The sequence below is a fragment of the Rattus rattus genome, chromosome 3, assembly GCF_011064425.1.
Source record: "Rattus rattus isolate New Zealand chromosome 3, Rrattus_CSIRO_v1, whole genome shotgun sequence".
NCBI lineage: Eukaryota > Metazoa > Chordata > Mammalia > Rodentia > Muridae > Rattus > Rattus rattus.
The window spans coordinates 126,030,267-126,057,349 of NC_046156.1; the positions used below are offsets into that span (position 1 = coordinate 126,030,267).

General features: G+C 42.3%; 1 protein-coding gene across 1 annotated transcript in view; it reads right to left on the reverse strand.

The window, feature by feature from the left end:
• Positions 1-27,083, reverse strand: part of Tnik (TRAF2 and NCK interacting kinase) — a 392,340-nt gene that overhangs the window by 23,510 nt on the left and 341,747 nt on the right. The window contains 6 exon segments of the mRNA XM_032898578.1: positions 417-581; positions 8,389-8,518; positions 15,418-15,602; positions 21,064-21,087; positions 22,813-22,910; positions 24,878-25,041. Of these exon segments, the coding sequence (XP_032754469.1) occupies positions 417-581; positions 8,389-8,518; positions 15,418-15,602; positions 21,064-21,087; positions 22,813-22,910; positions 24,878-25,041 (766 nt within the window).

Here is a 27,083-nt window from a genome sequence, read left to right on the forward strand (position 1 = left end):
CTTCCCTTTCTTCAGGTCAAGCTTAGGTTGAACAAATCAATGTGAATATGAGTCACAACTGTTGGCCTGGGAGTCTCACTACTTTGTAGTTTCTCCCATGGGTTTGTGACACAGGCGGGCCACGTTCTGGCTCAAGCACTGTGCTAAACTAGCTGTATGTCCTGGACAAGTCATCTGACCTCTCTGAATTTTACAACTCTCAAGTCCATAACACAGGAATTGGGCCAGACGATAAATGAGAACCTGTCGTTTCTATGGTTTCTGTAAATATTGGTAGAGGCAGCCACATAGCAGAAACCAACTGAACACGTTTCAGAGAGTCTGGCAAAGCCTGATTGTTTAAGTTATCAATGTGTAGAGTCCCATGGAGGACAACATGACTACTCATGACTACTTCCTGGCACCTTGGCACCTACTTCAGCTCCAGTGTCCATCTCCTGGGAATGAGTGGAGACACGGCCCAGGCCCTCAGTGGGAGTCCCGGCTGGTGAATGGCTCTGCTGCACAAGGTCTGGGAGATTGATGTGACCCGCGAAGCCATTACTGTCACTGTGGCCAGATCGCTTCTTCTCTTCAGCCGTCTGAGGGATACAACACATACGGGCCATTAGAGAGCGTGCATATTCTGGAGTGCTGTTATTCCACACATCCTAGACCTAACAGGCTCTAAACTGATTTACTGGAGAGTATAGGATGATAGTACAGAAGTTTCTATTTTGCCTAAGAAAATGATGACATTAAGCCTTGTTAATATTTAGTTAGTGGACTGACTTTCATTATGCTAATATATAAAGGATGCCACAGATGGAGGCAAAGTTAGAGCTGCTCTGCAGTGTGTGTGTGTGTGTGTGTGTGTGCGCGTGTGTGTACAGAACATATTGTCAGATTATATTGAAACAATCACCCAAATTCATTTGAAAAGCATTGGGCTAAAGTGATACCAACATACACCTCCCTCAAAGAAAAATCTGTGTGTTTCAAGAAAACACAGAGATGTTATTTACCCAACTCATAGGGTTCTTTGTCAGTGATCAGGTCAAACAACGATTAGGCACACTTGACAGGCGTCCCAAGACATAGAAATGCTCTAGCAGATTATTTGAAAATAAAGGCACATGTTCTATGTGCCAATATACACATGTTCTATGATTAAACTCTAAAATTGTTATTGATAGGATTGCAGGAATTAGATGCTTTAAAACCACTCCTCCTGAGATCAGCCACCTCCCTAAATCCAAGAGAACAAAAAGAGTGAAAAGAAAACCCCAAACCCAGTACATCAAATTGGCTAGTTTTGTAACACCCCCCCCCCCCCGCTCCTATCTAAGGGTAACTTAGTACCTGCAGATCAACCATTTTCCATGTCTCACCCTCTGCTCTGCCCCACCCTCCGGCAACAACTGTTCCATTCTCAGCTTGGGTGAGATCACTGCTTTAGTTCTCAGATATGAGAGAGATCATGTGGTACTATTTCACTTGGTGTGTAGGTCCCCAATACCAACTATCATGCCTTAAAGAACAGGATCTCATGCTTCAAATGGCTAAATGGTTTTGCCTTTTACGTCCGGACTACAGTTTCTCCATCCATTGGTAAGGTGATGGGTGAGAAGGTGGTTTTCACTCTTTGGCAGGTGTGAGTAGTGCTGACATATGCATGCAGACAGCACATTGACATATTGATTTCATTTGCTTTGGAGAGTCTCCCAGCAGTGGGACTGCCGGATCATGGATCATGTGGTAGTTCTATTTTTAACTATTAAATGATATCACATCAAGAATATGCAGAGTCCCTTTCTCCCCACCCTTGCTAGCACCTGCTACTTTTGAGTCTTTGTGATAAGAGCCATTCTGATTTAGTTTTTGATTTTAGTTTTGATTTACATCTGGACAACCAATGATTTTGAATGATTTCCATGTGTTCAATAGCCATTTACATATGTTCTTTCAAGAAATCCCTGTTGTTCATTTATAAATTATTATTTTTCTATTGAGGTTTCTGAGTTCCTTACATATTCTAGACATCAGCACACTGGTGAATCTTTCCCCTGTTCTGTGGTTTGTCCCAATTGCTAACCAAGCCCTTTGTTGTGCACAGCTCTGCCCGTTCCACTGAGTATGGACCTATTTCACTGGGGATTCTTTAGGGCAGACCCAAGTAGTGATTTCCCTCCTGCTTCCTTTCACACACCCCTTGCCTCCTTTCTCTCTCCATCATCGCTTAGCTCAGCATTGCTGAATGCCTATTACATATGGAACAGTTTGCTTAACACAGAAGAGCGGGGAATGTGGCAGATATGTTCCCCATCCTCTGGGGTTGGTATTGGCAAAAGTGTATGCTGTTTCTTTGGTCTAGAATGATGCTTAGCCTTCATCCTCAACCTGACTAGATTTGGAATCACCTAGAAGACTCATCTTTGGGTGTGTACGTGAGAGGGTGTTTTCAGATAGCTTTGACTGAGGAAGGAAAATCTACCCTAAGTGTGTCCTGGGTAGGCAGAGGGAATGGATGGGAAAGCCTAATGAGTACCTCAGCCAAATACACACACACACACACACACACACACACACACACACACACACACACACACACACACACAGTTGACAGTGGATGCCATGCAATCTCACCCACCTCCCACCAGGGTCTTCCCTACCTCAAATGGTACACTCTATTTCCTCATACCCTGAGCCAAACGAAACCCTTCCTTTTCTAAGGAGCTTTGCTCAGATACATGGCTAGAGTGAAAAGAAAAGAAAGGACCATATTCAGCTTTCCCCAGACTCTGTCTTGAGTGTACAGAGTCTGGCCTGCACTTGCCTCTGTCTGAAAATGCAAGTAGCCACTTCTTTAGTGTGCATGAGACAGAACATACCCAAGCTCTCAAGGGTAGGTGTGTGATTCATACTTAAGGAAGCTTGATAAATGTCTGCTAAGCTTAGTGTCATCAGTTTCCTGGACTACAAACTGTCCCAGTGAGGGTCCACTCCTCAATTCATTTTGTCGCAGTGTTTATTGAGAGCTAACATGGGTTCATATTCTCAGCGTTGAGCATTTCATCTTCTAGGTGACATTTAGGCAGCTCAGCTCTCTCTCCATCCATCTTAGCGTCCTTGCTTTGTCTATGTGCTAAACAGCTCTTTCCTCCTCCCACCTTCCGTTCTGTACTGAAAAGCCTTTTGACATTTCCCCCCAATTTCCCCAGAGCATAAATCACACCTTGTCACTTGAGGATTTTTAAGTTTCTCTTGTGTCAGTGGCATTTTCTTCCAGGCCTCAAAACTGATGAAGATACACTGGTTATTAAGGAAAGACTTGAAGGGCTAGCTAGGGTGTATCTCAGAGATGGAAAAGCCTGAAGCAATGACCCTTGAATTCGGTCATTTCTGAGTCATCACCCCTTCATCCCATCAAGCAGCATCTTTTCATCAAATACTTTCTGTGCTCTAGGCTCTCTCCTAGGAGCACAAAGGAAATTGAACAACAGTCCTGCGTTCTTGAATCTCATTAAGAGAATCCCATCCTCTCTGATTTTGATAAGCTCATCATTCCCAGGAGGAGGACCACAAATATACTCTGTATTTTCACATATGCCAGGTATTGCCTCAAACACTACACCATGTGCCCCCAAGTCCTCATAGGAACACTGTGGGCTAGCTTTCCTCAGCACCACCTTACAGATGGAAAAAGGACAGTGCAGGACAGCCAACAGACTCTTCTCAAGTGAGGCTTTAAGTCCTGATGGTCTGATGGAGTACAGCTGCTCTGGGGTGCACTGTTCCAATGAGAGCTACTGTCGTAGCTTATTGGACCAGGAGAGGAAACCTGCCACAAGTGGGATGGAATTCCTGAGGTAATGACCGTGTAGACTGAGAGATGGGGACCAATCTCTGCCAGCAGCCCAACTGGGCTATGGTGAAGATCTCGTAATGGAGCAAGAAGAGATGAGAATACAAGGATGCAGAGGGGAAGAAAAGGGGTCCGTGGAGAGACAGGAAGGGCAGGAGGCAAGCAAAGGTGAGGGCAGAGTGCATGGGGGAGCTACCAAAGCCCTTGTCTCTCTCTAGTTTCTGCTTCTAACCCTGCACAAGAACCCTACTAACTATGTTTTAGTTCCTTCCATGGAGTATGAATATAAATAGTTTGTGAATTTCAACTCTTCTTTGTGTGTATCTACAACTCCCCACTCCTCACGCCCCACCCCCAAACTCTGGGAAAGTGCGTTCTTTCTTTTTTACTTATAATACAAGACTGCATGGTACAAACTAGTATTCTCCCTCTATTGGGTGGGTGGAGGGATCCTGGAGAGGGTGTGAAGAGCTTCAGGAAAGCGCTATTATCATTGACTGCCAGGAAAGGCTTCTAGAAGGGAGAGAGCCAAGGCAGAAAAGAATAGACGGGAATAAGAAAAGCAAACTAGCATTTCTAGGAGATGAGATGGCTGGTAAGAGCTGTCTGGTGTGGCAGTGGAAAATGGCTCCTTCGAGGGGTGAGGTAAGACAGGAGGAAGCAGGAGGACAGCAGCCAGGGAGTGCATCAGGGCATTATGCATGGGGCAGTCATAGGTGGCATGGCCAGTATAGCCATTCATTCATTCATTCATTCATTCATTCATTCATTCATTCATTTATTTTCCAATCCCTTTTAGTTCCTTCAGTCCTTCCCCTAGCTCTTCCATTGGCTCAGTCCTATGGTTGGCTGTGAGTATCTGCATCTGTATTGGTCCGAGCTGATGGAACCTCTCAGGAACAGCCACACCAGGATCCTGTGTAGTCTTTTAGAGCTCTCATTTCTATTCTCATAAGAATAAGCTGAGTGCATGTCTGATGCCCATCCTGTGGCAGTGAACCCATAGTATCCAATAAGCTAAATCTTATCACAAGATAAAATTTAAGTTTGTAAATTTTCTTTCCTTTTACTCTAGCCTGAATTAATTTTTTTAAACACACGTGTTTTAAATAGATCTCTTTTCAAACCGCGAGGCTCATCTGATAGTTGATCTTATGTATCAACTTAACTGAACCACCAGCTGCCCAGATTAAAAATTATTTCTAGGCGTGCCTGCCGCATTGTTTCTGAGCATCAAGAACGTGAACGTTTGAATTGGTGAAGTTGGGAGGGGGATTATCATTCTCTGGGGCTAGCAGGAGGCTAGAGGTCCAGAATAGAACCAAAGGCAGAAGAAGAAATGTTTAAAATAGATCTTGTGTGTGATATGAGTGGTTGTATTTGTGAGTGTGGGTTCACAAGCTAAGGCATGCCTAGAGAGCTCAAAGAACAGTCGTGGGTGATAGTCCTCACCCTCTGCCGTAGTCAGACAACTTCTTGTTGGGTAGTGGTGTGTAATCTAGGCAAGTGGAAGCACAAGCCTCTGAGGATTCTGCTGTCTCTGCCTGTCATTTCACCACAGAAGCACATCGGTTACATTGGCACACAATCAATTCTGGCTTTACATGGATTCTGGGGTTTCACACGCAGCTCCTCATCCTTTATATGGCAAATGTTTCTTATCCAAGGAGCCATCCCTGCAGCCCACAACTTGCCTAGTCTCAGTCCTGCTCACTACTTGAGCTGAGACATCTCCTCTTTACCCACTTTGCACTGGGCCTCATTCTACCTCAGGTGCAGGGAGAACTGAAGTTCTTGTCCTCTGTAATCACACAAACTACTTCCTTATAGTCTCTATTTCTTCCCCCCTCTCCTTTCTTCCCTCTCTCCTCTCCTTTCTCCTTCCCTCCCTCCCCCTCTACTCTCTATCTGAAGTATCTTGATTAATAGTTTACTTTAAGGCCCAGCGGCACTTGGTGCTGAAGCAATGGCTTAGGTAATAAGGTGCTGGCCTTGCACACATGAAGCCCTGAGTTAAATCCCCAAGAGTCATGGAATCTCAGAGTTTGGGAAGCAGAGACAGGTGGACCACTGAGTTTACTGGCCTGATGGCTTAGCTTACTTGGTAAGCTCCAAGCCAGTGAGAAGCCTTGTCTCAATAAAGAAGAAAGTTGTTGACACTTGGGAAAAGACCTCAAGGTGGTCCCATGGCCATATGTTCTCTCTCTCTCTCTCTCTCTCTCTCTCTCTCTCTCTCTCTCTCTCTCCTCATTCATGCACACACACACACACACACACACACACACACATATATATATACATATACATACATACACACACACACACACATATATATATATATATATATATATATATATATATATAGAGAGAGAGAGAGAGAGAGAGAGAGAGAAACTAAAATCCTTAAATCCCACACTCGATAAGAGCTGAATGTGGAAACTAAGACAAATGGTCTGAGGGTTGTCAACAAATCAATGTCAATAGGACACAGGTACACATGATTTTGAAAGTGTGGGTGGTTGTAGTCATCAAATGCTGGGAGCTTTGAATAATATGGACTCATTTGGGTGTTGTTGCCAACAGAAATGAGTATGTGGCTCTAAATGTCTTCTTGGAATTACTGATTCTGTTGTAAAGACTCAAGCATGTTAGGAATTGGGCTGGTTCTACGTGGAGTCAAAGAGAAACTCACTCTAGATCACCCTTTCTTGTGTGGTAAGCTCTCCTGATAGAAACTATCTGCCCCTGTATTAAAACAACCTACCCATGGCACCTGAGAGCTTTATATGCAAGCGCTGGCAGTCAAGCCCATTCTTCCTCGAAGGCATATGAGGAAGCATTCTTTAAAGTCTACTTGAAAGATTTGACAGGGGCATAAAATAAAAATCCCAGCAAGTTCCCCTGCAAACCAGTCTTCCAGTCATAGCTGCACTGCCAATTTTACTTCAAAGGCTTTATTCATTTAGGAAGTGCAGCTTCTTTCTTATGCCCTCTGCCTTTTTGGAGAGTAAAGTCTGTAAATGGAGTTTCTTAGCCCTGTCATGTTTGAAAAGAGAGGATGACCATTCTGTCTGTCTGTCCATGCTTTAGAAGGAGGAGTGGGCTGTGATAAGAAGCAAGAGAAGACTGAGTTTATGGTGATAATGAGATAAAATAGTGAACTTTTATTAAACACTCATATTTACTAACTAGCCTGTTCCATGTTCTCAACTATTTTATATAACATATGCTATTATTTATGAAGGTGTGTGTGTGTGTGTGTGTGTGTGTGTGTGTGTGTGTGTGTGTGTGTAAAATTGATGCAAGGCACTGTACTTGATTTCTCTCCCCTTTATTAGTTGTGGCAGGGTCTCCCCAGACCCAGAACTAATAGGTTACCAAATTGAAAGCCCAGGAGTGGGATACCAAGTCTGGCCAGTCTGAGGAAGGAGATTGCCCAGGGAGTCCCTGCCTCTGTCTCCTGAGTGCTGAGATTTCAAATGGCTGCTCTGCCTGCTTGGCTCTTTTGTGGGTCCTGCGGATCCAAATTCTTTGTCTTCACACTCGTGTGGCAAGCAGTTTATCCATGGATTTAGCTCTGTAACCCACTTACAAAGTTTTACAGGGGAATGTGTGGTGACATTTCTCAATGTTACTTGCCATTATTTCCTCAAACTCGCATGAAATGAAAAGAGAAGATGGGTTCTAATTTCTTAGGGCACTTCAGGTTAACAAAGGTACCTCAGGGGGCTCAGCGCAAGGACAGGGGAAGGGAACATGTGCTTCCCACCAAACAAAGTCACGTTCCCAGATTTAATGAACCAAAAAACTTTCCTAAAGGCTGGAGGGTGGCTCAAGAGTTAAGAGCACTGGCTGCTCTTCCAGAGGACTGGGATTCCATTCCCAGAATCCACATGGCAACTCACAAGTGCCTGCAACTCCAGGCAGATCCAACACCCTCTTCTGGCTTCTGCAGACATTAGACACGCACCTGGTACACAGACATACATGTAGGCAAAACATCCATACACATGAAAATAACCAAAGTGTTTTTAAAACCCTCAAAATTTTAAAGGTGCAAATAAATGCCAAAGATCTGTGTCTTAGTTGACTCCTGTTTTTCTTTGTTCTCTAGCACAGTTTCTTGGAACTACTGAGCATTTTATATGAATTCCATAAGAATAAAACCATTCGTGGGGGAAGAGATTCACAAAACTACTCTTGCTATTAAGAAAGGCCATTCACTTCTGTTTTCCTGGTGTTGGGAACATCTGTGCTTTCCAGTTTTATGTCCTCAGGCTCAGATTTTATAATCAAATTTACATAGCTCCTATTGAAGAATGGGGACTAATGCATAATTAAGTCACTCTGCAGAAACTTGGGAAGACCCAGAAAAGAAGATGGTAGACAATTAAAATCACTCATCCACTTAGACGCACAGGTTCCTATCCTCCCATTCAGCCAGCACACTTATAAAGCATGCTATAAGCATTCTATGTAAACGTTTGAATAGGAAACCCAGCTAAGGAAGGTACCTCCTTTTGACAGCTGTTGCCCCAACTCACCTCTCTGATCATCAAGGTTCCTTCTCTTGAAATGCTGCCACCAAAGGTGTCTGCATGCGAAGTCTCCAGCCCATGCGTGCCGACCATCCCCATGTTGTACTGCTCATTCTTCCCTGGAGCACCCGTGGGTCTGATACGGGAAAGAACAGCAGTCATGCCAAGGGGAAATGTAGGGAAATACCGCTTCTCGTCCCACCCACTTCTTACTGCAGGAAATGCACAGGACATAAAATTTGCCACTTATATGATTTGTGTGACTCTTGCCGTGAATTTAAGGGAATTCTGTATTAATGCACCTGCATTGGGGTTTCCATTTCTGAAGCATCTTGAGCTATTTTCCACTCTATTCTCAACTCCAGGCTGTGAGAGCTTCCTAAATCTCCAAGGAAAAGTGATGGAATCAGCAGAGATATCCCCCCATATCCCACAACCTTCTTGACAAAGGGAACCTTGACCTACCTTTCTACCTGCTGTTTCCTCTGCTTGGCTGTTGGCTGGCCCCTTCTCCCTCTATTTTTATTCCAAGAGATAGATAGTTTATGCAAGATATTATCTCAAGACCTGTCTACTTTGAGTCCCAGGAGCCTTTATTCTTTAACATTTCTTACTGCCATTTATAATTCTTTAAGATTTTCCTCAATCTCTCTCTCTCTCTCTCTCTCTCTCTCTCTCTCTCTCTCTCTGTGTGTGTGTGTGTGTGTGTGTGTGTGTGTGTGTGTGTGATATCATGTGGAAGGAACTGGAATTGGGTTTTATCCTAAAGAAAGCCATCTACTTCCTTTGAGACAAGGTCTCCTTTTGATGTGGAACGCATCAATTAGGCTAGGCTGGCTAGCCAGTGAATTGAACTCAGGTCTTCATGCTTGCGAGTAAGCACTTTACTGACTGAGCCATAGTCTTGGTCTTGAGATTTTTCAAATCATTAGCCCATTGTCTCTTCATTCCCTCCTTCTCCTTCGCTAGAACACATGCTTGTTTGTCTTTTTGCTTATCACCACACAGTCAGGACAGCGTCAACCTGATTTATGATGTCCTATGGCCAAAGTCTGTGGTTTCTTTAGCAAAAGGATCTTGCCATTAAGTTCTGGTGAGCGGCCAAGCAATGGCAATGTTTTTTTTTGTTCGTTTGTTTGTTTGTTTGTTTAGATTTTGGGAGGGTTCTCAGATCAACAACTTGAAGGGCATCCTACTCTTGGGCTTTCAATTTGTTAACCTATGGCTTCTGAGAAGAACATTAAAATTCATATGCAGTATTCATTACTCTCCTAAAATCTCTTTATTCAGTCTATGCTATTGTAACCTCAAAAAATTAAAATAAGAAAAGACACCACCAGCTGACATGCCATGTTGGTGAGGGGACAATGTGATAGGGTTCCACCCCTAGAAGAAGAGCTCCAGGCAATGACGGACTACTGAGAGGGAGAGTCAGTATTCCCCAGGGATGAATGGCCTACTCGGTTATCTAAGACCACGTGGCCAGCCATAGAAACATCATGCAAGCAACACTAAGTAGACTCTGCAGACTGCAGAGTACATTTATTCACATACATATTTAGTAAGAAAAAGAATCTACAAATTTAAGAGGGAATGGAGAGGGGCATGTGGAATGGGTGGATGGAGGAGAAAATGTTGTAGTTATATTGTAATTAAAAATAAAATAAATTATAACGCAAACAAAAGCCAACCACTACCACCACCAAAACCTGTCTGCAGTTTCTTAAATCTGATGCTAGTCTGAGGATGTATTAAATATTTACTCCAATGACCAGGAACTACACCTGATTAATGCTAGCAGGCAGACTGCCAGGGCTCTTGCCAGGGGTTAGGGGAGTAGCTCAAAGTCCTAGGTTTGGTCCCCAGCAGTGGAAAGGATTCTTATCCAAATGGAGAAGCAGAAAGATGTGAGAGAAAGTTGATTAGCAAACTCATTGGGAAGCAAGGATTTTGGTTTCTCAAAGGACTCAAAGAAGGTGAGTACCTGTGGGTGAGAATGGATGAGTTTGGGATAAAAGTCAAAGGTCAACTTTCAATGTCACTGTTTCTGTCCCAGAATGGAGCTGTTGTTATTAACTGTGTTCCCAAATGTGGGAAAGCCTTTGTTGTAATAATTCTGGCTTATGAATAGATTGGTAAGTCAAGTAGTTCCTAAAACAAATGATTCTTCCGTCCTTTGGAACTTGATTTTATCTGATATTCCTTTTCTCAAGGGATCTTATGTTCTTGTTTCACAGAAAATGGCATGAACACAATAGATTAATACCTAAGTGTTGATCAAGATCTCCAGGGAAGGGATTATGTGCCCTCCTCTCTGTCCAGACATTCCCTGTTCCTACCATGGCTTAGGCTGAGCTGGGGACCTCTGCCAGGTTGGCACTGTCAGATCACAGTTCCATTATCACAGTCTCATTTCATTTTAGTATCTTGATAATGTTCTGGTTCTACCCAAAATTTAAATCAGAGAACGTGTAAATATGGATAAATTTTCATTTAAAAAGATTTTTTTTAAGTTCACTTCCAGAAAGGAAAAATCTCCCTATATATTTAGTTAATCCTTTCCCATTTTTGTGTTTTTTTTCTTCCTTTCTTTCTTTTTTAAATAAAACAATTATCATTACAGAACTCCTTTTATCAACATCCCTTTTCAAATTTTCATGGGGTCACATCTATGGAGACTAGATTTTCTGGGTTTGTTTTAAAGGTTTACCTTTGGCTGAGATTTGATTTACATATCAATTATTAGTCACATAGCAGGTATTAACATACATCCCGTTGCCCACTGTTTATTATAATCTTAGCTAAATATTTTTTATTTTATTCTATTGTCCGAGTCAATTTTTGTACTTTGACTTTTATGGGTCAGAATTATCTCATCTATTATTTATTTTAGATGGTTTCAAGTTATATTTTACATTATTTTGATCCACAATATTCCCTATAGATGAAATAAAAGGCAATCTGTATTTATTCCTTAGTTAAATCGCTTCTAATATGGTAAGCAACTCCTCTTAGCTAGCCCAAGACAGCCCTGCTCTGTAGGATTTTGTAAATATATTTTTAGGTTCTGTGCCTCTTATATTAATTGTTTCTCCCATGCACTATTCGTCATCATGTGTTCAAGATATGGCAATGGCTTTTGATTACAGAAAATTTCCAAAACTTTTACATATTCCCATCACCTCCCTACACATTTCTTTTCATAAGGCAGAGTGCAGCCCACCTCTTAACACAGCAGGCCTGAGTCTGCCTGGCTTATTCTTTCTATTCCCTGCTCCATCTCTGGTCTTCCTTTCCTTTGCTAGTCTGTGCCTATTTCCTTCTTGGGCTCTTTTTTAACTGCGACAGGTCTCTAAGGCTTTGCTTCATTTTGCATAATCATCTGACCCAAATAGTAGCTCACAACTATCTCTAAGTCCCTCTAACTGCAGGGACCCAACACCATCTTCTGAATTCCACTAGGCATGTACTCAGTGCACAGACATCCATGCAGGCAAAACATACATACCCACAGCAAAGCATGACACAAGAATCTGCTTTACACGTGTCTGAACTATTCCAGTTCTGTAGACAGAAGGGTGGAAAAGGCAGTGGCCTAAGCAACCTCAAAATCCCCAAAGAAAAGCATTCTACGGTACACCTAAGTAACCTTAGCGCTTCCTTCCAGATGGAAATACAGCCTGAGAAACTGTCCCAGCCAAGAGGACATGGTAGAATGAAGGCCACTGGGGCCATTGCTAAGCAAGCTGGGCCAGTCCCTGCTGATGCTGCTCAGTCGTTCTAACCCACACAATGCTCACTTCTCCTAGAGACCGTGTGGAGAGGATAATGTGGTAGTTACCTTGAACTCTGTCACCACTTTGATTTTCCTATAAAACTGCAACCACCCTAAAAAAATGTAATGTTTACCAACAACAATAACAACAAGAAAAAGAATGGGACGAAAAAATTTACCAAGGCTCAATCAACAAATATATTGCACTAACTATCCATTATTCTAGAAGTCATTTTTCTTAATATAGAGATTGGGGTAGGAAAGATTAGCTACCCAAAATCCTACGAAGATTGTAAAAAAAAAACAAATTAAATCAAAACAAACAATAAAACCAGACCATTGATTCAAATGAAAAAAATAGGGGAAGTTTCCTGTAATTAGACTCCTGGTTTGGAACAATAATTCTCTCTAATTGGATTTGTCACAGTGCTCCTGGAGGTCCTGATTTAATTCAGTTCAATTCAATTCAATACGTGCTTTTTGGGCACCTGCTTTCCGAAAGGTCCTTGGTTTGGCAGAGAGTAGTGGCTAGAAAAGTTGGGCAAGATGTTCTTCCTCAACTAAAGCGGTCAAGCATATATAATGCATAAGAGTGCTAATCTACTCCATTTCAAGAAGAGAAGGGGATGGGGGGGGAACTGTTACTGCTTCAATGAAAGGATGTACTGGAGAAGGGCACCACATTTGTAGGGATGCTGAAATTTCATCGTTGGTCTCAGGGATGCAAGGGACTGAGAGATAAATCATGGCCAGTCATCTTAGAGCATGGAAGGCACAAAAGGGCAGAGGACTTGCATCACAGTAATGGAGGAGGTAGGCATGGCGTTTAGTTAGAACAGAAGGAAAGAAAGCTATGTGGCTACAATATCTAGACAGCATCATGTGAGACTATACAAAATGAACTGTGCATTAGAAGAACATAGTCACCATCTGGACTTCACATTTTTATTTAAAAATTTATTTTCATTTCTATGCATTTGTGAGTATATGCCACATGTGAGGGGTGACTGTGGAGCAGAAGAGAGTGTCTGATCTTGGGAGCTGGAGTTACAGGTTATAGTGAGTCACTTGATGTAGGTATCAAGCTTATACTCCATCTTCTGAAAGAGCTATGAAGAGTCATAATCCCCGAGCCATCTGGTCAACCCCAGCCACTATTCCCATCCTTAGGGGTCTCCTGCAGTTCAAAGAGGGAGATGAATAGTGACAATGGAGAAAGTGGGAGGAGGGGGCAGGAAGGATGGATTTTCACAGTAGGCTGAGCTGTGGGTAGGTGACCTCCAAAAGGATAGTCTAGCAGAAGGCATAGAGAAGTACAATGTGCTCTGTTTGGGGGTGTGTTAGAAAGATGGATGTTCTGCCCTGGAATGTAAGTTCTAGTCCTCCTTCAGAGGATAGAAAGAAGACATCATTCATAGAGTTAGAAAATGTGATAGGGGCTTACATTGCTATTACACTTTCCCACAAAGTATCTCTGTCCCAAAGGATTAGATTATCCTGCATTCTCCCATGTATAATTTATCTCTGTAAAGAAGAATATGAACTTTGAAGGCAGAATATAAGTACATATTCTCCCATGGCTCATCTCCCTCCGCACAGCATTTAACACGTAGTAGGAATTTTAGGAATCTTTTAATTTCATTGTCAGTTCTTATCCCAATAGCTGTATGACTAGTGAGTGTTTAGGGGAAAATTTAAGCATCTGTTAGAAGAATTGAACAGTGTTGAGTCCAGACAAAATGGAAACAATCAGCATGTGTTGTAGAGTTGTTCTGGCTTAGTAGTTTTGCCTCTAGAACAAGTTTATTTGCTGTTAAAAGACAATTTAATACAAACTGTTTCAAAATGTCATATCTTAGCATATTTATAGCTGTCAATAATTAAATTACCAACAGTAAAATCACAAGCATGGATTTACAGTGAAGGTTATTGGATTTGTCTCTCAGAACTGCTTGGGGTAGCATCCTCCAGATTGGCCACTCCTGTCCTGTAGTCTACCAAGCAGGGCAATAATTATGGTCTTGTGACATTTTCTGTCAGTTAGCATATGTTCTGGGGATAAATACTGATAGCCAATCTGAAGAAACGGAGGGGAATGAACACGAAAGTGGGGAAGGAAACATTATATTTCATCAGCATTACGGCAAACCAGGACAAGGACACCTTGTGTTTATTTTCAGAGGGGTTAGAAAAGCGAAAAAGAATGTAATGTGAGCAGCCAACCCAAGAATCCACTGCAGTGAACAAAAGAACCATGGAGCTTCCTATTCATTCTGGGGGAAGAAAGAAAAACAAGAGTAAGGAAGACTATGACTTAGGGAAATATAGGCAGACATACACAGGGACAAAATATACGAAGATTAGACTGAGAGGAGTACAAGAGTACGTGAAGATGCTGATGAAATGGTTCAGTCAGTGTAACACCTGCCATGAAAGCATGAAGGCCGTGTCTGGTGGTGCACACTTGTAATCCTGGGGACTGAGGAGGTGGGGACAGGAGATCCAGTGAGCGCCAAGCCAATGAGAGAATTCTTCTCGAAAGCAAAGGCAGACAGCATCTGAAGAATGACATCCAACACTGACTTGTGGCCTCCAGGTGGACATGCTCATGCATGTACACTGCACACATGTCAGCATGAACACATGTACATACATACACATACCAAAAAGAGAAGGAAAGGTATCAAATAAAAAAGACATTGAAGAGGATGAAGAACAGTAACACTTGGAATGTCCTTGAATAGTCATTTGTCTCCTGATTCTTTCGTGTGTGTGTGTGTGTGTGTGTGTGTGTGTGTGTGTGTGTGTGGTGTCGGGACTAACATCTGTTACCATGTGCATTTATTCTTGTTTGTCTTAGAGGTAAAAAGAATGAAGAGCCATCTGAAGGATAGTGAGTCCAATAGCTACAGGCAGGCAGGGCAAACAGGCCCAGAAGTACTACACTCTCTGGATGACTGAGTCTATGTGGAGAGATAGTTATAGAACTATCTTCTAATGGGAACTCAATTCCCCAAAGACAGTTCACTTTGCCAGTGGCCTATGTGTGATTTGTATCCAGCTAGTGTCTGGTTTGGAAACTGAGTCCTTTCCTGGTCTTCCTTTAAGAAACAGTCTTGATCTAGGCATGGTGCTTGGTACATGTTATCCCAGCTACTCCTGAGGCTCAAGCAGGAGTCTATCTCAAGCACAGAAGTTCTGGGAAAGCTCAGACACGGCCTGTAGAGATGCTATCTCAGAACAACAAAAAATTTTCTTACATTAGTCTGGGTATGTCACTGACAGCCACTGTCCCATCGTGCGTCTCACTCTCTCCATCCTCCTCTTCTTCCTCACTGCTCTCTGACTCCTCGCTGGAGGAAGAGTAATCAGTCACTTTCTTCAGTGGGCGGTTTGTTTCTTCAATCCGGAGTTCTCTTAATTCTTTGGCTAACGCCGTCAGATCCTACAAAAAGAAAAATTTGTAAGTGCACGAAGTGTAGTTACATCCAAAGCTGTATCTCCCTGCCAATCATTGCTCCAGCTTAAGCAACAAGGAAAAAAAAGAAAGAAAGAAGCTCTATAGAGAACCGTGGCAAACACAGTTACTGTATGGAACTACAAAAACGATGTTTGTGGTCTGTTGAAGCTAAGAGACGGGAGATGAATCAGTTCGAACTTAGTTCAAAACCAATAGCTATACTGGGACTGACTATGCATGTGCATATATGTGCATGCCGTGCTGTGTGCATGCGCATACATACAAACGTGGCATTTTATTTTTATTTTGAGAGGGTGAAGTTGGTCACCCTCAAAGTTGAATGGGAAAATAAATGGGATTCAAATTTGTTCCCCAAGTATCCTGGAATTCTTGCCCAAAGCCATGATGGCAGCCTTTCCTCTCTTGTGAGGGCTACTGGACCAAAAACTAGCATCAATCATAGAACAGAGTAGATTGCAAGGTTCATTTGGTATGAAGCCACTCCCCCAAGGACAAAGATACCACATCAAACGACAGCCCACCCCAAATCCTAGTGCCACTGAAATTTAGAGCCACAGGGATAAGTTAATCAAGAGGAGCAACAAACAAACAGACACACGAACAAACGGACAAACGAACAAACGGTTCTCTTCCAGAACAACAGGTGTTTTATCTTTAACTTTTAAATTCCAGTCACCTGGCAGAAGCCCTTACGAGAAATGCTGAAATGAATGTGGAAACACCCAAAGGAAGAGATAATTTTCCGATTTTCCATGAGGGTGATGAAACCTTGAGCCTTATGGATGTGATGAGGCGGGGCTTAGTCACCAGGCATAGTTGCAAGACAGTGTGCTGAACATCTGACTACCTTTAATGGACATGCTTTCAGAGCAAGGCGGAGGGAGGCAGTTCTGCAGAAGCATGGCTGCTCTACTTTGCATGGGTTAAACTGCCCATGGCACGAAGCATGCAAATGAGGAAAAAGCAATTTGACATTGGTCTTACCATTTCTCCCTATTTAGGGACCCATGTGGGAATCAGAGCATTCAGCGAGAGACAGGGAGTTAGGGAGAAAGAAACTCATTGAAAAATACTAAATCCCACAATTTTTTTTCTCAAAAAAATTGGCCATATTCTCTCTTTATTTCAGTTCAGAAATGTATTTGTCCAATTCACCTGGTGTAGGATTGACCTCTGTGACATAGTGATGTTAGGCAATCATCACAATCAGAAGAAAAATTATGATAAACATGCACAGTTAATGCTAATTATAATGTCAAGGCACCCATATGCCAAGGTGTTCCTGTACTGTGGCTGCTTGTCAATCACAACTGCTTTGGTTAACACTCAGGGAGCAATCACCCTGGTGTATCACTACGATCTAGGAAATTCAAGCTGTCAACTGAAGGTGTCAGAGTCATTTCCTTTTATTTTCATGTCTTGAGCAGATAGCAATAATGTCCCGAAGCCACCTGACTTAAGGCCCCATGAAGGGCAAGCTTCTGGAAATCCCGACCTTGCATTCTCTTGATGAATGCACTTGCTGAACCTTTCCCATACATGCACACTCCCTCTCCAACACAACCCCAGTCTCCGCCATCTGTGAAAGTGAATCTAGGATGGGATCCAAAAGGCTTAACAGTGTTTAAAGACAACATACTATGAACGGGGAGAGCCTCGTCACACACATAGAATTTTATGCAAAATACTTCTAGTTTCTTAGGCACTGCACCCAAACCAGGAAAGGCTAATATATAGGTTTCAGCCCTCTGCAAACCTCCTCTTGATTGCTGCCATTACATTTATCTTTATCAGACAAAAAGAGTATGGAGAACACGCTAGGTGGGCACTATGGGGACGAACTGTTGACACATTTGTCAAGACTCTGAAAGCAAGAGGACACAGCAAGCTTCCAAACTAGCAAAAAGGACAAAATCAGACACATTTATTGCATATTTTGATTTTTATAAAGTAATACCATCAAAGAATATAACTAATATTTAAAATGTTACTTATTATTAAAGACTATATTTTATTATAATTTAAAGAGAGAATATGGTTTAAAGGAGTTTGTTTCTACTATCAAAAAGCCTGAGTAAAATATAATACTATCACTATGACTTATTTAAAATATCGATACATTTCCCCCTGGGGCATGGCTACCTTATCTCTAACATTTCAGAACATGATAAGAGAGAGAGAGATTGAACAAAAAAAAAAATCAAATCTATTTAGAATTATTTAGTTAAGTCCATTACCCAATAACTTCAAGAAAGTTTCATGTGTTAAAATTACCTACATTTCCATAAATACTGTATTTAGCAACACTTTAAAATTATGACCTGCTTAATAATTTTGGTTTTAATCAGAATTTTTTATTTCTATGTTATTAAAAAGCTCTTTCCTAAAACATTAAAAATAATTGCAAGTCTATTTTCAGTTTAATTGGCAGCAGCTTGGAGAGTGGGACACCGATGAAAATTTCAAGGTAGCAGTAATGAGTAATCACATGTAATCCCCCGAAGAAAATTAATCTCCCATTGCCAGCGGCCTCTGTGGCCAGCTGAACTTTGGTTTTTCATCTGCTCATTATGAGGAAAATGGGCGATATCAGCACTGCAGAAAATAGACATGACGCGATATTGTCACGACTGGACTCAGAGCCTTTTCGGACACGTTATCCTCTGACAATTCCAATTTCCTCTGTATAATGAGCCTTTTATGGTCATTTATTGCTTGGTTGTCTCAACCCTGAAGCTAAAAAGTATTAAAAGGGGGGGAATAAAAGTGCTATTTAGCAGGAAAATATTTGAGGACACATTAACAGAAAAAGAAATACGGCAAAATACTGTGCTTCCTCTTTTATTTCCCCCTGCAGTGCAAATGTGAAGGGGTAGGAGGCTCACGTCTAAAGGTGTCCTGGATGCATTCCTTCTCAGCTTCTCCATACCCTAATGTTTTATCCTGGTGAGTTTGTTTCATCTGAAGTTGCATAGGTCTTGCTTCGAAATATGTTCATTTTTTAAAAAATTGATATAACCAATTTAATTTTGTCTTCAATTCGTCAAGCCTTTACATTGTTAAAGAATTTTAATCTGGTCTTTGCTTTTTGTACTGTACGACAGCTCTAAACCCTGCTGCTTCTCTTAGTATAGATGGATTCATCTGAAGGAAGAGAGTCCACATTATTAATTATTACTTAGGTTTCAACCTATCTATGGGTGATTTTTAGACATTATCAGTTTTATTTTTTTTTTTACACCTGATTAAAAAAAGTACTAGCCATACCTTTAATGTTAGCGTCTGCACATAGACTTCAGGACACGCATTCGGTTATGGGAAGGTAAAAGGTATTTGTTTTCAAAAGCTTTACTAACTGCAGCGTTGTGAAATTTCCCAGTGCATGGGAAAGCAATGCCAATTTAATGGCTACCTTTTGTGATTTATTGCTAAGAAAAAAAAAATTAGACTACTAAATTAGCAAAAACGAGAATCAAGTTTTAAAAAGGTGTTTAAAGACTTTTTTTCATTTCATTCTGGGTCATTCAATTGGGAAAACAATTACAGAAGGAGAAGGGAGCTAAAATGAGGTCAAGATTACCATTGGGGCCAGAGATGTTTTATTGTGAGGAATTTCCTTGTGTGTTGTAGGACATTTAGCCCCACCCCTTTGAGGAATTGGAGGACGTTTAACTCCACCCCTTTTATGTATCACAGTGGCCAGCAGTGTTGCCTCCTACTTTTAAGGCTGACACTAAAGCCGAGTTCAGAGTTGCTAAATAGCTCCTAAGTGGAAGATGGGTAGCAACCACAGCTAAGAACCACTGGGTTGGGCAGAACCATCTTCTTGTGTTTCAGTGGTCCAGGCCAATGGAAGTCAATGGCCAGGGATGTCAGTTCATTGGGGGCATTTGCTCTGATCCACCATCCCAAAGGTTTGGGCCTGAAGTTGCCCCTCTCATCGCTATCAGATTGTGGTAGAACACATCAAAGTAAATGAAGTGATTTTCAAAAAGCCTGGCACACCCACAGTTACCTGAGGAAACCTGGGAGAGCCTTTCCTCATTGACAGTCACTTCAATGCTAATTTCTGGACTTGTACAAGCCCTTAAGTTGTTCATACGAATCCCACTGAATTGGCAGCTATGGTATCCAGTACCAGAGAATAATTTTCTCTTTTTCTTTCTCTGGGCAACTGAAAAAAAGTTGCGACTGTCCCTCTATCCCTGTTACTACTGTGAGGGAAAAGCAAAACTGTGGGGCAGAGTGGCTATAACCAGTCCCTGGGCTGTAGACATGTGGAGTAGCATTACTTTATAAACAGGATCCCCTTAACCAGGACAGTGACTTTCTGACTCACTGTGAATGGTGTGGTGGTCACAGCTGTGGTGAGAACCAGCTTCACAGAATCACTTTGCCCTACTTGCAAAACTAGGACTTGTGCCTACAGCTCAAACCTGAACAATCCCATTGGCTTTCTATAGCACTCTCCACTTTAAACAATGCACAAGGACCTTAAGACCCTGAACAATCTTGTAGGTAAAGGAGGGCAGACATTCTTCTTCCCATTTTACAGATTATGAGATTTAGTCCCATTATGCATGTTAACTGAAATTATGAGACCGCATTCATTGAAGGGGGCCAAGCTTCAAATGTAGCTTGCTGGTCCCTGAAGCCAGTGCTTTTTCCATATAATTTCACAAAAATACACTTTGCAGAGCTCCAGCCTCAAAGCCATAATGGTGAGCCTCACATTCCATGCATCTGGGACCCCTTGCAAGGCCTGACTGTTCAGAACCATTGCACCGTGCTGCGTTCATGCAGGTCTGACAAACAGCAGTGGGCCAGCCCTCCTTCTCAGCGAGCTATCTAAATAGGGACATGGCCATCTATTTTTCTAATGGAAAATGTCTCCACACATAAAGGAAATAGATCACTTAACTCACCCGGATTCATTAGCTAAGGTTGATGTTTCTGCTTATGGTGTTGTTAATGTCCCACAAAATTAATCTAACAATACCCAGTAACTCCTTGTTCACAAATTACACACTATAAATTAGGGGTGTGCTAGAATTATGTCTCTTTGCATTGTTAGTAAAAGTGCTGAGGGCCATCTCCTAGCAAGGCTAGAAAATACAGGTTGTTGTTAAAAGGTACTGGAAGGAGAAACTGTACTATTAACAAAACACTGATACCTGTTGTTTGCCCAGTTGGGAAACTGGGAAAGCAATATTTTTGCTTAATGAAGGTTTCTGGAGCCTTTTATGGGTAAGTCTGAGGGTCTCAGGCTGGATTCTACTGAAGGAGTGCTCCTCTCCCAAACAAGGGTATGTATAAGAGGACTTTCCCTGTGATCCCATTGGCTTCCTTTCTGAATGTCAGCATCAGGCAATAGGCTCAATATTCACATCTTATGAAAGCATGACCAAGAAAATGTGGTACTAACCTCATCTATAGCTTTCTTATAGCTCTGTAGCAAGAGGAACCCAATTCAGAAGAATCCACAGTCAGGGAAAAGCCAGAAGAAAAGAAGCAGGTTAGACACAACATTGACATTGTTATTAGAAAACTGATACAGACAGACAGACAAAGAAAAGCTCAGGCCAGAAGGATGAAAATTCCCTTTGTTGTTAACTAGCATTCCCTACTTTAAGATACAAAAACTAGGAAATGAGAGGCAGCCATTCACAGGACAGCATCTAAACATCCAAATTAAGTTTCTTCTTTCAGCCAGCATGCCATTTCCTTCCTCTCCTCTCCTCTCCTCTCCTCTCCTCTCCTCTCCTCTCCTTCCTCTCCTCTCCTCTCCTACCCTTCCCTTCCCTTCCCTTCCTCTCTCTCTCTCTCTCTCTCTCTCTTCCATCTAATCTATTTATCTATTACCTATCTACATATTATCTATCTATCTATCTATCTATCTATCTATCTATCTATCAATCATCTATCTATTTGAGGCAATGTTTCATGTATCCTAGGCTGGCTTTGAACTTATTATTCAGCCAAAGATGACTTTGAACTTCGGGTATGTACTGTCATGCCTGTTTTATGTGGTGCTGGGGATTGAACCCAGGGCTTCAGCTGTGCAGAATGAGCATTTAACCAACTGAACCACATCTTTATCCCAGATCCATTCTTTCTTTAAAGCTACTAGGTGTTGGGCTCAAAGGAAACTCCACACCCTCCAAACTCTGGCACCCCTACCAAAGTAACCATTTCCTCAACCACTGTCAGAAGGGACAAATGGCTGTCCATGTTGTCTGTTAGCACATTGAAGGGCATGCTGGCTTTCCAGGCTCCCTCAGTCTCACAACTACCTGTGGCTATCCTAAACTGCTCTAACCATGGGCTTCCTTACCTTCTCATTCCCATAGAACCCTGCCTTTTCAGCTTGTGCTCTTTTGTCTTCCCTTCTTCCCACTCTATCTTGGTCTACTTTGATAGCTCTCTCTCTCTCCCTCCCTCTCTCTCCCTCCCTCCCTCCCTCCCCCCTCTCCTGCCCTCCTTAATGACCTAGTGCAGTCTTCTGACCATTACTGCTTCCTCTACCTGCTTTGGAATCTTCCAGATGCTTCTGGCTCTTCTTTCCTTCATAGCTACAATAAAAACCTTGCCCTCAGCCATACCTTGGAGCTGTCCTGTCCTTGGTTTACACATCTGTTGCTAAACCCCTCAGTTTATGTACTTGGGTCCTTCATTTTCCAGCAATGAAGCTGGACTTCAGGTTGCCAGGCCCTGTGTCACACTGTACTTACTACACGTTGGTCCGGAGAAGACAGTCCATAAGGCATGGCAAGTAGCAGAAGACGGTAATTGTAGTTCATGTGAAAACCAGCACGGAGACTGGGGAAAGCAACTCCCAGGAAGGACCCAGGTTTCCAAACTGGCGCTTTCACCATCTTTTTTGTCAAAGTGATGAGCAAATATTGTGGGATGGTGAAAGCTCATTTCTTTCTTTCTTTTCTTTTTTACTAGGATGCCGATGAGCAACTAAAGGCCCCAGATCAGTGGAAGCAGCCTAAGCTCCACTGTGTTCTTTCCCCATCATGAATGACTTCCTTCTAGACGCTTCTAGCACACAGTGCTCTTGTTCATCCCCTAATTTTTGCTTTGAGTCATGGAGGTAACCCTAACTACATCATATTGATGTCCTTAGGCAAAGGAAGAGTTCCAAATCCCTAGGAAGAAAAGCACTCACAGCTGGCCGGCTGGGCCGTGGGATGTCTCTAGATTCTTCTGGTTTCACCTTGGAAGGCTCATGGGGGAGCACAGGCGATCCTTCTGACTTACTGTTGGCTAGAGGAGAGAACAGGGACACGGCAATTAGAAAAGCCTGTCTCACATTCTGAGTGAGTGACTAGGGAAAGCCTACTCATGAGGCAAACCATACATTATCAGTGCAGAAGCAATAAATGACCAGAAAGCAAAGAGACAACGTAGGACTGAAACCTAGATGTCAACAGCAAAACTGAGAATTTGCAGCAACACTGCACACAGTCACTACCACTTATCAAGAGCTTCCTGTGTCTTAGGCACAGCACCAGATGCTCTGTCAACTGCTGCCATTCATCCTTGCTCCAACCCAGTGGTATGGCACCATTTTCCTACTCTCCAGATGAGTACAGACTTGAAGGATGACACCCTTAGTTCAAGGTAACAGTGAAGCGACGGACTTAGTTGGGAATCCTTCTGAATTTTGAATGTCCTGTAATCATTATTTCAATCAAATGAGCTTCTAAATTAAAATTCTAGGCTTGTTTTCTTCTTTTATCATCTATTCATCAGAAAAGGCTATTCTGATTGAAGTTTATGAAGAATAAGAAGAGTTTTATTTGATCGCATGAGTCTTAAAAGGAGGTCTGAGAAGTGATCTGAGACCTTTAAGGAAGAAAGAAAGATGAAGGACCAGGGAGGTGCTGATGATAAAGGCCCAAGAAGAGAGGTGTGGAGCCAGGATGGGGGAGGCTGCCTGCCGCCACAGAGTAAGAGCTGCTGTGGTACTTACGGCATAGTCTACCTATGTCCTACAGTAGTAGGAAAGCTGAGAGGTTCTTGTTTGGTTTGAATTCCCAGGCAGGGATGACTTGTAATAAGAAGTAGGGAATGAAGGAAAGAATATACGAATGCAACCTGAAGTAGTTCAGAGAATTAAGGCGGTGTGGGTAACACTGACCATCTTTACAATTTGCTCTAAAGATACAAAGAATCCAATGAACATAAAAAAAAAAATTATGGAATGGCAGTTGTCTGGATTAGTCCCCAAAAGATTCACGGCACTTGGGGACAGGTCACCCATGTCAGGAATAGCGAGTCAGCTGTGGGACAATCTGAGTCTCAGTGCTCATCACGAGGACCACATGTTAGATTTCAAGCTTAAGAAAGTTGCACAGACATAGGTTTTACTTAACTGAAATGTAAACGATTAATAGGGGAGGTAAATTGTGGTTGTGTCTACTCAAGGAGCCACAAAGGAACTAGTGGTTTTCTTCAGGAAGAGCGACTCATCAGCACATTAATATTTATCAAATTGTACTTCAGAAAGCCTAGAATTAATTACTTGTGAGCAAATTTATCTTCTGAAGAAGATGACTCAGAAAGAGTGAATTTCAAGTTGTTAGAACAGTGGTTTGCTAGGTATTAATTATACTATAGTCTTTCCATGGGTTTTTTCCGTTACTGAACACTAAGTGATGCAGAATGCTTTGAATTAAATGTGAGGCTATATGTTTTACTTATCTAGTAGGAACAACCAGAAGAGTTGAACATGTGTCTTTAAGGAGAAGGTATCTCTTTCTCTCTTGTGTATTTATTTTATAATGGTTTTTAAGAAAATTCATTTTGAGAAATACCTAAGACTGTAAAGCATGCTTGGGACCCAGGGAGGGATGTCTGTTACCATGGGAACACGACAGTAGGGTACATGATACTAAAAATGAGGAACTAAACAGAAATAGACATTTGGGAAACTGGAAGGTAGTTTGTAGTCACAAAAAATTTTGTAGTAAGACCACTAGATGGAGATCTGTCTGGGAGACACTGGACATTGAAATTTTAGATAGATAAACAGGATTGGTGCTCACACTGATGTCACATGCACAATTAGGGATGGTAGTCCAGTGTATCAGGAGACACAAGCATGCAGACAATTTTCAGTGTCACCCGACAGTGGCCACCCCATTGCCAGAGTCCGGAAGTAACCCTCCTTTCTGTCTCTGGCTTTCCTCCCAGGTGTAATAGATGGAACGGTGAAGAGAACACTTTACCCCGAACTCTGGTTCGTTCACTAGATCCTGCTTGTGACCCAGGCTGAGAGCCTCCTTGGGAGCTGGGCTGGGAGCTGGGAGTGCTGGAGCTGGAAGAACTGCCACTGCTGGTCCGCTGCAAGGAGCTCTCCAGGACTGGCTCTGTCCTGCGGAGATCAGGGTTGCTGCAGGGATGGGAGAACACAACGGCTACAGGTCAGCATCCAAACACATAAGACACTCACTTAACAACTCCGCTGCTGGGGACCTAGACATTAACACACACACACACACACACACACACACACACACACACACACACACACACACACAGACACACTTGGACACACACACTCACACACTCGCACACACACAGACATACACACACACACACACACATAGTGGCTGAGCTTCCAGACACACACACACACACACACACACACACACACACAGTGGCTGAAGGGAAAGTTTACATACAAACACACACACACACACACTCACACAAAGGAAGCTTACACACACACACACACACACACACACACAGAGACACACCACACACACACACACCACACACCACACACACAGAGACACACTCCACACACACACACACACACTCACACACACACTCCACACACACACACCACACACCACACACACAGACACACACACACACACACCACACACTCACACACACCTCACACACACACACACACACACACACCTCACACACACACACACACACACACACACACTCACACACACACACACACACTCACACACACACACACACACACACACACTCACACAGACACACACACACACACACACACTCACACACACACACTCACACACACACTCACACACACACACCATATATAACACTCAGTAGCACCTTACATTATTAAAATGGTTTCCTCAAAAGGAGGGATGATAGCCATTGCTGCTGAGGGTGTTGAAAAAGAAAACTTTTGCATCTTTTGGTTGGCTACAAATTAGTATGTCCATTATGGAAAATATTATGGGAAGTCCTCTAAGAATTATAAAAAGACCTATGATATGACCCAACATTTTGCTTCTGGGTATGTATCTCGAGGATATGCAGTCACTGTGTGATAGAGACAGGTCCACTCACTGTTGGACTATCTGTAACAGCAAAATTTAGAATCAACATATACCCACTGATGCACTAGCAGGTAAAGAAAATATGGTGTGGCTTTATATATGTGGATATATATATATATATATATATATATGTATACACACACACACACACACACACACATAGTCTGTACATATGTCAAGCATATGAGAAGTTATCCACTGCATGGATATATGGATCTTATACATGGGTAGGCACAGCTCAGAGTGTACAGTGTGGATAAGCAGCAGCTATGGGGTTGGGTCTGGGGACAATGGGATGTAAGCAAAGGAAGGTTTCAGTTAGACAGGATGAGCAAGCCTTGGAAATTTGTTGTATACTGTGGTGCCTTACTTAATGTGTATGCTTAAAGCAGAATCTTTTTGAGAAGAGATCTCATTTTATAGAATACAGTGCTACCACAGCCAGATTGAAGCAGATCCTAAATGATTTCACCACAAACCCAGTAGCTATTTAAGTTCACTTCACAATTTGTGTGTGTGTGTGTGTGTGTGTGTGTGTGTGACATGGTACACATAAATACATGTAATTTTTATCTTATATGTACTAATATGGTTGTGGGGTAGTGTGCTATTGCTAGAGACTTCTGAAACCCTGCACTCAAGGGACTAAGGGTAGATGGAAGCCAGGCCTTCCTGGTGGAGCTATGGCCAGATGCTGGGAGGGAAGGGGATGAGCTCCAAACTCAGTTCTTGGATCAACAGACTGAAGCACTAGCTCTGAGATGGGGAACCATAATAGGAGGCCTTCCTTTAAACAGTTTCCCCAGCATTCATTGTAGTGAACTTGAAATCCATGAAAGAAGAAATATAAGGAACAACATATGCAATTCCCAAGCCAGGAAGCAGTCAACTACATGTTACTATTTGGCAAGTTATCAAAATTATTCAATTATTCAAATTTGCTTCTTACTTCCCCACCCCCCAACACTGTAGGGAAAAAAAGAACTGTGAATACTTTCTTATGCTCTGAAGAGTTCTAGCTGCAAGATAACCCATCATACAGACAAATTAGTCTGGTAATTCATCTGCTATTAGTCATGTACGGGGCTTCCATCACATTGCCTTG